The following is a 12,595-nucleotide window of genomic DNA, read 5'->3' on the forward strand; positions in this document are numbered from 1 at the left end:
TGTCAAACAGTTGCAAATCATGTGCACGGAGTGACGAAAACTTAAAGCTCGAGCACGCTGAAGATAATAGGTGCTCGCCTGAGCACGCTGAAGATAATAGGTGCTCGCCCGAGCATGCTCGTAAATCTCGAGCAAAGAGCATGTTCGATCATCACTAATTGTTAACCCTTTCGGCATGCACGCTCGGATGATCGCCGAGTATTTGCGGCGTGCTCAGCCTCTATGTTAGTGTCATGGCTGATAAACAGCTGTGACATATGCAGGGATTGCCTGTTTATCAGCCATGCACCCGCGGTGACACTAACATAGATGCCGAGCTAGCCGCATATACTCGGCGAGCACCCGAGCGTGGACGCCTAAAGGGTTAAGAATACATATGCTCGACCAACACTTCTCCAGACCCATCAATAATATATGAATATGGTACAAGAACCACACTAAGTAAATAAATAGGCCACTAGAATCATAATCAATTCATGAATATATCATCAGAACCACTATTAGTATATGAATTCAGCACCAATACCTTCAACAGTAAATAAATACAAAACCAGTACCATCATCAGTACATGAATAAATCAACAGAACTACCATCAGAACAAGAATACAGCATCAGAACCACCATAAGTATTTGAATAAATGAACCAAGCTTAGTATAACAATTATTTCTAATGTCAGGTCAGAGCCATATGCATTTGTAGCACATGAACCAACAACTCCCAGTATGTCATTATCAATGGTAAAAAGATTCTGGGAGTTGATGTTTCCAGCCATCATCAGATTGCGGCCCTTACGAAATCACAGTACGGATGAGATGCAGGCAGCGTCACAAATAAAAATTTACATCCAAGTACCTCATAAAGGGACATTTTCTCTGATTTTGTCGTTCTCTTCTCTTCATCTCAATCTTGTTCAAACGTCATGATGACTTTTCAGTTACAGATGGACTGTCAATCTAAGGTGCCCAACAGTATGGTCACCACAGACCCCAATATAATGTCCCTCACAGCCCTCTATGCAGTTTGGTCACCTCAGACTCCTATACAGTATGATGTACCCACAGCCCCCCATACAGTATGATGTCCCCACAGTACCCAGTATAATTTCCCCCATAGCCGACTATACAGTAGGATTTCACCACAATCGCCAGTATAGTGTCCCCTTTAGCCCCAAAACAAGTGTGATATCCCCACAGCCTCCAGTATAATGTCACCCACAGACCCTTATACAGTATGATGTACCCTACAACTACCAGTATAATGTCCCTCACAGCTCCCTCTACAGTATGATGTAACCACAGCCCAGATATAATGACAGTAAATGAAACCGATTATGCGCATAGCTAGTGTGATGTAACAACCTTATGTGAGCCCCAGGAACACGAGTCGCGACACCACTTGAATAGCGCTGCAACGGGAGGAGAGTATGAGTGTTTTTATTTTAATGAGACCAAACATGAGGAATGACAAGGGGATGTCCTAGTAGTAATCAACTCCTTTAAGAAGATATAATTTTCGGTTAGAAAATTTCCAACATTCTGAACATGAAAGGTTTCTTCAATGTGTGACTTCTCTGATGTTTAGTAAGAGTTGATTTCCAAGTAAAACATTTTCCACAATTAAGAACATGAAAAAGGCTTCTCCCCTGTGTGAATTATTTGGTGTCTAAGAAGAGATGATTTCGTCATAAAATATTTTCCACATTCTGAACAGAAAAAAGGCTTCTCCCCTGTGTGGGTTCTCTGGTGGCTATCAAGATGGGCTTTCCGGTTAAAACATTTCCCACATTCTGAACATGAAAAAAGCTTCTCCCCTGTGTGAATTCTCTGATGATTAACAAGAGTTGATTTATCTAGAAAACAGTTCCCACATTCTGAACATGAAAAAGGCTTCTCCCCTGTGTGACTTCTCTGGTGTCTAACAAGAAGTGATTTTTGTAAAAAACATTTCCCACATTCTGAACATGAAAAAGGCTTCTCTCCAGTATGGATTCTCTGGTGGCTATCAAGATTTGCTTTCGAGCTAAAACATTTCCCACATTCTGAACAGGAAAATGGCTTCTCCCCTGTGTGAGTTCTCTGGTGACTAACAAAATCTGATTTACGGCTAAAATATTTTTCACATTCCGAACAAGAAAAAAGCTTTTTCCCTGTGTGATTTCTCTGGTGACTAACAAAATCTGATTTATGGCTAAAACATTTTCCACATTCTGAACATGAAAAAGGCTTCTCCCCTGTATGTAATCTTTGGTGGCTATCAAGATGCGCTTTCTGGATAAAACATTTCCCACATTCTGAACATGAAAAAGGCTTCTCCCCTGTGTGTATTTTTTGGTGGCTCTCAAGATGCGCTTTCCGGTAAAAACATTTCCCACATTCTGAACATGAAAAAGGCTTCTCCCCTGTGTGACTTCTCTGGTGTGTAACAAGAAGTGATTTCCTTGTAAAACATTTCCCACATTCTGAACATGAAAATGGCTTTTCCCCTGTGTGACTTCTCTGGTGTCTAACAAGAAGTGATTTCCATAAAAAATATTTCCCACATTCTGAACATGAAAATGGCTTCTCACCTATGTGACTTCTCTGGTGTCTAACAAGAAGTGATTTCCATGTAAAACATTTCCCACATTCTGAACATGAAAATGGCTTTTCCCCTGTGTGACTTCTCTGGTGTCTAACAAGAAGTGATTTCCATGTAAAACATTTCCCACATTCTGAACATGAAAATGGCTTTTCCCCTGTGTGACTTCTCTGGTGTCTAACAAGAAGTGATTTCCTTGTAAAACATTTCCCACAGTCTGAACATGATGATGGCTTCTCCCCTGTGTGACTTCTCTGGTGTCTAACAAGAAGTGATTTCCATGTAAAACATTTCCCACATTCTGAACATGAAAATGGCTTTTCCCCTGTGTGACTTCTCTGGTGTCTAACAAGAAGTGATTTCCATAAATAACATTTCCCACATTCTGAACAGGAAAATGGCTTCTCCCCTGTGTGAGTTCTCTGGTGACTAACAAGATCTGATTTCTGGTTAAAACATTTCCCACACTTGAAGCAGGAAATTCTATTCTCTGCTGTGTACATTTTTTGAAGAAACGACTTTTCGAGGGGAAAACTTTTTCCATATTCTGAAAGTGAAAATGGCTTCTTTGCTTTAGGAGCAGTTAGTTTTTTAATGCCTCTTTTGTGACTCAGATTTTCAGTCAGTAATGAATCAGAAGACAGGAGCCGTTTTAAAGAATCAAATGGCAAATCTTTGTTGTGATGGGATGATGGCATATCTGGAGTAATGGCATCCACTTCAATTGTGTCCTGTGGGATCTCAAGATCATCTGTTTTAAAAACTGAAGATGTCAGCGTTCCCTCTGATCTCCTGGTAAAATTATCTGCCAAGAATAAAACTAATTATTATTTTTTAATAAAATATCCTTGAATTTTATATTTTTGAACATTTATATCTAAGCTGTCCATAAAAATGGCAAAATATTAAATTATTCACCAAGGCAATGACTGATCACAGTGATCTTCTCATTTCAGTTGGTAGATGGATCCTCTAGGTTGTAAGTTCTAGAGAAGGGCTTCAATACCTAAAGTCATTTGAACAGTTTTGGGTGGAGGAGAATGTTGTGGTCTAGAGGCAAAATGGTGATCACACGATTGTGATACAGCCGGACTACACCACTGATAAAGCAGCCACAGCCGGTGACTAAGAAGAATCTGTGGCTGCTCTGCATTTAGTGCTTACTACTCACCTGGGTAGTCATATGTAGGAATCTCCTCTTTACACCGCTCATCACCCCTCACATATGTCTCTGTAGTATTAAAATGGGTCAGATCTTCACCCTAAAACAAATATTGTAAAAGTCACAGACAGATGGAGAAGTCCCATCTATGATCAACTCTAATCCAGCCATCTCCACCAATCTCATTACACAAGTATAAAACATATAATCCTGGTGGATAAAACAAGACTGAGCACAAGACCTTCACAGCCATCTACACATCATAGGGGAGATCTCATGACACCTTCTCTCCATCTACCTGATGATCCTGAGGAACATTGGGGTCTTCTTGTTTACAGTCCAATGGAATAAGAGGACGGGGCCATCTCTCTGGTGTTGTCCTCTTACTGGATAGATCTGGAGGAAACACATACAGGGACTGAATTCATTCTTTACATACAGATAATTATAGGCTGTGTGTATTTAGTCCTGACTATTACCTGGTGATGTGATGGGCTGGGGAACCTCCATCATCACGTCCTTGTACAGATCTTTGTGTCCTTCTAAATACTCCCACTCCTCCATGGAGAAATAGACAGTGACGTCCTGACATCTTATAGGAACCTGACATATACAATGATACAGTCATCCCCCCGATCCCTTCATAGCATTACAGTATAATGCCCCAGCATTCCTAGCAGTGTCACCTCTCCAGTCAGCAGCTCAATCATCTTGTAGGCGAGTTCTAGGATCTTTTGGGTATTAATGTCCTCATGTATCATGGGGTGAGGGGTAGGCACTGTGATTGTGCTCAGGGTTCTTTGCCATCCCTCAGACACAGGGTCCTGACGGTGCACTCTAGAGGTCTTCTTCACTACTGTGTAATCCTGGTTATGGAGAGACACATTAATAAATCTCACTACAGACATTTTCAGAGTCCTCACCTCTCTAGTTCTGTCCATCTGTTATTCCCATAGATAAGAATGATGTAATGTGACGTCATCAGAATCTCTCACCTCTCCAGTAAGCCGGAAAAGGATCTCTAGGGTGAGGTGTAATATCCTCTCCGCCATCTCGTCTCTGTTCATCTCGATCTTTGATGGGTAAATCAGGAAAATTCTCTTATATAGAAGATCTTCACTGAGAGGATCTGATATTGTAGAGACCTAAATGAGAAGAAAATCAGCGGATGCAACACCATAAAAATCACGTATAATAATACAAATTACTGGAGTTAAGTAACAAGGGGAAACATGAAATTTATTATTTCACAGTATGTAGCTTTCTTCTTTACATCTACTAATAAAACCTATATATTTTAGGCCGCAGGCAACAAGCAGTTTCTTCCTTGGAGTCTGCAGCTGAATAAGTTTCTCATAGACTCATCTTCCATAAAGCTAATTCTCGTCTCATTTACAGACACTGGAATCGGCATTAGCAATACTATAGGAGATATTCATTACACGTGACATGAGAAATAACTACTTCTTGATGAGGACGACATCTTCATCTTCTACTACTGCTCTAAAAACATATTTGGCCAGAGTCCGTCACTGTCTACATCAGCACCGTCCGTCTATATGAATGTTTCCCGTCTTCCCCGGACTGTAATCTTCTATCACGTTAGATCTCATGTCTGATTCACACATAGAAGTTTGAGGCTTTCATAAAATACTTTTTTGTTTGCACAAACACTGCAGACAGAAATTATTTGATACCAAAGTCTCCATGTACAGTGTTTTATGGGGTTTATTTCTGGCCTTAGGCTTTCCTATATTACAAGAAAAACACCAGAAAAAAACAGATATTAAAATGTTTCAAAAGAAAATTGCACTAACAATTCTTGAAAAAGAAAAAAATATGCAAAAGCGTAAGACACATTTTCTTTTTTAACACCTTAAACATTTGTTTTTTTTAAAAAAAGAAATTAACTCTTTTGGGCACCAGAACATAGATGTACACCACAGGGATGGCACAGGTGCGGCTACAACAAAAACCCTGGCAGTTTAACCACTTGCTGCTTTCAAAAGCAAACATGGCATCTAAGGAAGTTTGACAGACTTTGGCTGAATGCCCAAGTACTCGATAGTATGTGGCTGCCTAGTTACTACAATATTTAAATGCCTAATAATGGTGTCTGGGCCTGCAATGTATGAAGGTCTATTAGGTCGGGCCAGAGGTAGAGTTCAATAAGTTACCTTTTAACGCCTTCATACACAGACTAAAGTTGCATGAAAGTAGTGATTTCGGGGGTTTTTGGTCGACTATATAAATTATTTGGGGGCCTCCTGACAGATGTCAGGGAAGAGAAGGATCTGGCATCCTGAATTTCAGAGGATAATCTGTTTCTTCTTCCTGTAGATAAGCCTCCACTAGAGGAGTCTGGGGGTGACTCTTTGATACAGACCACAGGAAAGCTGGAATATTTGTGTGTATGGGGGAGTCAGGAGAGATAGCCGTCTGCCAAATAACTGTTCAGCCACCACTTATCTCATTGTGTATGGGGCCGTTAGTATTACACTGACAGGCAGTGATAATACACCACACTACAGCAGTACAGTGCATCACCTGAGCAATCAGAGCTTGTATGTTGTATGATCGCACTAATGAGACCTGTTTAAATCTTTTTTTAAAGTGAAAAAAAATAGCAACAAGAAATATCCATTACTACACGGAAAACAGACAGTGAGTCTGTTTCCCTGTATGTTATGTATGTTACCACAATGTTAGTTAAGTCACGTCCATAACAATTTTACTATACTCTATTATCCTATACACAGTGGCGTAGATAGAAATCACAAATCCCACAGCAATAGCTGAAATTGAGCCCCGCAACCTCAAAAGGACAAAAATGTATAAAATATATATATTTATATATATATATATATATATATATATATATATATATATATATATATTGCGGAGTCATATCCCCCAACTCTGCAATTGGCATGCTGCCGTTGTACTGGGCAGGCCCGGAGCAGATGATATGGAGATGAATGAGGGAGACCAAAGTCTGAAAATAAACTTCTCTTTTCTTAACAAGAACTTGATGAGAAGTAATACATCAGATAGCAGGCACAACACTTTATGAATGCTTCTTCAGCATTATGCACAGCCAGGAACTTTCCGGTTACATGTAGAAGTATATAACTTTTGTTACAAGCTACAACAGTCCAACAAATTATTATGGGAAGGCCCAACATGCCCTGTGTGGACCATAAGGGTCAAGATGTGTCACTATGGCCCCTCAGAGCTACTCTCAGCTCCCAGTTGATTTGTGAGGACCTCACTGGCTGAGGTGCATCGGTACGACTCCTCACTAGTACACTCAAAGTCCATTTGATGCGGACCACGCACTCCTTGCTTTATCACTGCATTTTCAGCTCTCCGTAGGAGAACTAGTGTTCCAGTTTGGTGATACTGTAGCTTCCTCTCTAGTATAGACAATTGTTTGCTTAAATCCTTTTAACGAATCCTTTATTAACTTAATCCCCTTAATCTCTATTGGAAATCAAGAATCTTTCCCTTATTGATATCAGAGAGAATAAATTACCTCCATACACAGAACAATCCACTACACCAAGACCAATAATACCACCACGCTATGACCAGGCCACATATTACCACCACATAGTGACCTAATAAAACCAATTACAGGGGATAAATACACCCACACCATGACCAGACCACATATTACCACCCCATAGTAACCTAATAATACCACATACAAGGGTCAAAAACTGCCACAGACACCACAACCAGACCACATAGTGATCGAATAATATCACATACAAGAGAGAAATACTGTCACACCATGACCAGACCACATATTACTACAACATAGTGACCGAATACTACAATACTGATAACACTAATATTACCACTGGTGACATTATACACAAGAGCTCTGTATATAGTGTCAGTGTACAGGTAATACGGTGACTGGTGACATTACACTATGTACAGAGCTCCTGTATATAATGTCACTGTTGATCACTGCATTACTTGTACACTGACACTATATACAGAGCTCCTGTGTATATAGTATACGTGCATGCACGGGAGCCGCTTGTCACTGTGCATGCGCGAGAGCCAATCGTCGCAGCGACACGTGGCTTTACAATACACATTGCACAAGCGTGGATGACAGCATACAGTGCGCAAGCGCGGGACCACAACAAGCCAAATCATGTGACGTCGGCGAAAACCGGGGACAATTCAAATTGAGTGGGCTGCGCAAGTCGGACTGAATAAAGAAAGGAACACCCATATGACTAAACAAGCAAGTAAGCATATAAAGTGATTTTTTTTTTTTACTAAAGATTATAGCACCGATATTAATTCAAAAAGTGTGTTAGTGATGCATATTGCAGTGGGCAGTTTACATGCTCCAACTGACATGACAGGTTCCCTTTAATAGTGTCCCCACACTGAGCCCCTTTATTTAATAATGTTATTTAATAATGTCCCAGATCCTGGGCCCCTCCACCTAGTAGCCCATTCTGGGCTGCTTTGTTGTCCTCATCTTGAGCCCATCTGTCAGACCCCATATCCTCTACCCTGTCCAATCACAGAGGGTGGGGGGGATAAAAAAAAAATACTTCTTACCTTCCTACGCTCCCCTGGTGTCCTCTTGCTGCTTCATAGTTGCTGCGGTCGTTAAACTGGCCGCCGGCTGCAGCTGTGACAGGGCGCTCTGCTCTGACAGGCCACGTTCTTATGTCACATAGCAGGAACATTGAAAGGCCGCCGTCCTATCTGAGACCGCAAGCTGACAAGTGAGGCCTCTGATGGGCCGGCGGCCATGTAATGTTACTGCAATGTGACGTCGGCGCGCAGCCTGTCAGAGCAGAGCGCCCTCTCACCGCTGCATCCCGCGTTCATCTTGATGTGCGTCACCGCAGCGGGTCAGGTAAGAACCCTGCGTGCGCGCGCCCTGCCTTCGGCTTTAAAGGGCCAGTGTCCTGACAAACTTTTTTTTTTTCCATTTTATTTTCTTTCCTCCTACTTCTCTGGGGCCCACAGGGCATTTCACCGATACCCCGCCAGGCCAGTCCAACCCTGTTAGTGATGCTTAACGTTATCTGTTCCTTATGCTATACACTGAGACAAAACTGTGCATCATAAAGAATATTTATTACACATAAGTCTACAGTCTATTACATACATATATATTTATACCCAAGCTGGTGACTATATATATATATATATATATATATATATATATATATATATATAATATAACCAGGGATGTGTCCATCTGTCCGAAGCCTCTATAGACTGAGCATGCTCAGTTTGGAGCAATAATGACATTATGTCCAGGATGAGAGAGAGATAGAGACAGTGAGAGAGTGAGTACACCCCCTATATTCTCAGTACGTTATATATACAGCGCTCAGCGTGAGTACACCCCCCTGTATTCTCAGCGGGTTATACATACAGTGCTCAGCATGAGCACACCCCCCTGTATTCTCAGTACGTAATACATACAGTGCTCAGCATGAGCACACCCCCCTGTATTCTCAGTACGTAATACATACAGTGCTCAGTGTAAGTACACCCCCCGTATTCTCAGTATGTTACATATACAGCGCTCAGCGCGAGTACACCCCCCTGAATTCTCAGTATGCTGGACGAGTCCTTCTGTCCAAAGCCGGGATGGGTGGTGCCTGTGTAGTGAGGCGCCGGAGTCAGCACATGTCAGCACGGTGTCTTTAATAAAATGGCGCAGAATAGCACGGTATGCGCACGTACTGACTCAGGCGCCATTAATAAAATAATCAATAAAAATGCTCGCCACTCGGCCGTAGAACGGGCTCAATAGCTAGTAATTATACACTGCTCAAAAAAATAAAGGGAACAATCAAATAAATCCTAGATCTGAATGAATGAAATATTCTCATTGAATACTTTGTTCTGTACAAAGTTGGATGTGCTGACAACAAAATCACACAAAAATCATCAATGGAAATCAAATTTATTAACCAATGGAGGCCTGGATTTGGAGTCACCCCCAAAATTAAAGTGGAAAAACACACTACAGGCTGATCCAACTTTGAAGTAATGTCCTTAAAACAAGTCAAAATGAGGCTCAGTATTGTGTGTGGCCTCCACGTGCCTGTATGACCTCCCTACAATGCCTGGGCATGCTCCTGATGAGGTTGCGGATGGTCTCCTGTGGGATCTCCTGCCAGACCTGGACTAAAGCATCCGCCAACTGACGTTGGTGGATGGAGCGAGACATGATGCCCCAGATGTGTTCAATCAGATGCAGGTCTGGGGAACGGGCGGCCAGTCCAAAGCTTCAATGCCTTCATCTTGCAGGAACTGCTGACACACACCAGCCACATGAGGTCTGGCATTGTCCTGCATTAGGAGGAAACCAGGGCCAACCGCACCAGCATATGGTCTCACAAGGGGTCTGAGGATCTCATCTAGGTAGCTAATGGCAGTCAGGCTACCTCTGGCGAGCACATGGAGGGCTGTGCGGCCCTCCAAAGAAATGTCACCCCAAACCATTACTGACCCACTGCCAAACTGGTCATGCTGAAGGATGTTGCAGGCAGCAGATCGCTCTCCACGGCGTCTCCAGACTCTGTCACGTCTGTCACATGTGCTCAGTGTGAACCTGCTTTCATCTGTGAAGAGCACAGGGCGCCAGTGGTGACTTTGCCAATCCTGGTGTTCTGTGGCAAATGCCAAGAGTCCCGCACGGTGTTGGGCTGTGAGCACAACCCCCATCTGTGGACGTCGGGCCCTCATACCCTCATGGAGTCGGTTTCTAACCGTTTGTGCAGACACATGCACATTTGTGGCCTTCTGGAGGTCATTTTGCAGGGCTCTGGCAGTGCTTCTCCTGTTCCTCCTTGCACAAAGGCGGAGGTAGCGGTCCTGCTGCTGGGTTGTTGCCCTCGTACGGCCCCCTCCACGTCTCCTGGTGTACTGGCCTGTCTCCTGGTAGCACCTCCAGCCTCTGGACACTACGCTGACAGACACAGCAAACCTTCTTGCCACAGCTCGCATTGATCTGCCATCCTGGATGAGCTGCACTACTTGAGCAACTTCTATGGGTTGTAGAGTCTGTCTCATGCAACCACGAGTGTGAAAGCACAACCAACATTCAAAAGTGACGAAAACATCAGCCAGAAAGCATTGGTACTGAGATGTGGTCTGTGGTCCCACCTGCAGAACCACTCCTTTATTGAGTGTGTCTTGCTAATTGCCAATAATTTCCATCTATTGTCTATTCCATTTGCACAACAACATGTGAAATTGATTGTCAGTGTTGCTTCCTAAGTGGACAGTTTGATTTCACAGAAGTTTGATATACTTGGAGTTATATTCTGTAGTTTAACTGTTTTTTTTTTTTGAGCAGTGTAGAATGGGGTCTGTCTACAATAATGTACTGCGCCTGCGCTACTTTTCATGCGCTAGAGGTCCAATAATATTCATCCCCTAGTGTGCATGACTGAAAGTGACGTGTTTTGAACTTAAACGCCAAATAAACTAATTGCCGCTGCACCACTCGTACCCGTGACTGTACATGACCGTAGATATGCGTTCCATCTCGCAGCGCATCTAGGATCATTGTCTTGAGACTGTGCATGTCCGGAAGCATACGTTCCACGCCGGAGCGCATACTGAATCTGGATTACATTCCACCAATATAGAAAAGTCCTGTCTCTGAGATCAGAGTCATGGGAGACTAAAGCAAGTATTGCACATCCTCCCATCATGCAATAGACATGTAGATCTACTTTATCACTACATAAAATATGGGATGGTGGCCCACAGTATATTCCTAAATGGTCAAATTTGACCCCTATTGCATAGAGATACACAAGGATCACCACACTTGTTAATTATGAAGTAGTAGATGTGGGATATAACTGATAATAAATAATTCTGATATACAAGCTCAGATCTCTCGATAAATTACAACAATATGTGAACCTCATTCACTGGGAACTGAGTAGCAATGGGTAGAGTATAAAATCCAAAATGTAATCCAGGATGGGGCTGTAATCATACAAAACAGGCACAGGAAATTTGCTCATTGAGTCCCTTAGGGACTTGTGAATCCAGTTTAAAAATCCACTCACTTACCTTTTTGAGGATACATCTATTGTGATCACCTCCTCTCACATTGGGATTAACCACCTCAATAATACAAAAGGAGATGTCTCCGGTTTCACCTCGATGTACACAGTTCATGTGTCTCACTAATGAGGTGTCCTGACCATGGTGTTTATTGCCCAAATGCTCCCACCCTCCTCCTAGACTCCCTCTTGGTCTTGCCTACATAATCTAGGGGACAGGTGCATGTGGCCATAAATAAAAGTCCTGAGGTTTTACAGTTGGAATAATCGCTCTGGAAAAAGATTTTACCTGTAGAGGAACTCGAGAAAGATTTACATGGTCTCATCCAATTACATGTGCAACTTTCTTCACAGCTAAAGAAACCACAGAGATTCTTCTATCCAGCCAAGTCCCCTTTGGTACAGGTTTTATTAGAAACTATGCACTAAAAGGTCCCTAATTGACCAATCCTTTCTGAAACTTATTGTGGGAGTAGATCCCATAGCACCCTCAGGTCCAGGTCGGTCAGGGTTTTCTGAGGATATTAAAGATATGGTCACTCTGATTCTCATAAGTTCCTATTACTTGTGTTATCCCATATTTTTCTTGCTCTCTTGGTTAGGCATGGAGGAGTGTCTCTCTCTCCTGTGTTTCTGCAAACAATCGCGTGGAATCCAAAATGTATTGTGGATACCTTTTTTCTTGAATCTGGTGTTCATGTTTATTGCCTGTATATTAATATCTGTGACATTAGAGCAGTTTAATCTCAACTGTAAAAATTGGCCCTTGGACA

At 42.3% G+C, this 12,595-nt stretch overlaps 1 protein-coding gene across 2 annotated transcripts in view; it reads right to left on the minus strand.

Annotated features, from left to right (window-relative positions):
• Positions 1-1,452: 1,452 nt before the first annotated feature.
• Positions 1,453-12,595, minus strand: part of LOC141270501 (uncharacterized) — a 55,766-nt gene continuing 44,623 nt past the window's right edge. Inside the window, exons 3-8 of one of the 2 annotated variants that reach the window (XM_073680507.1) lie at positions 4,737-4,886; positions 4,428-4,607; positions 4,221-4,344; positions 4,040-4,137; positions 3,751-3,841; positions 1,453-3,384 (exon numbers count right to left, since the gene is read on the minus strand). In XM_073680507.1, coding sequence (XP_073536608.1) covers positions 1,619-3,384; positions 3,751-3,841; positions 4,040-4,137; positions 4,221-4,344; positions 4,428-4,607; positions 4,737-4,886 — 2,409 coding nt within the window. In that variant the 3' untranslated portion in view covers positions 1,453-1,618. The remainder of the gene's footprint in view (positions 3,385-3,750; positions 3,842-4,039; positions 4,138-4,220; positions 4,345-4,427; positions 4,608-4,736; positions 4,887-12,595) is intronic. The other variant, XM_073680508.1, reaches the window with a different exon arrangement.

Source organism: Phyllobates terribilis, unplaced genomic scaffold (genome assembly GCF_046119375.1).
Source record: "Phyllobates terribilis strain yellow unplaced genomic scaffold, ASM4611937v1 Scaffold_5__5_contigs__length_657084704, whole genome shotgun sequence".
Classification (NCBI taxonomy): Eukaryota; Metazoa; Chordata; class Amphibia; order Anura; family Dendrobatidae; genus Phyllobates; species Phyllobates terribilis.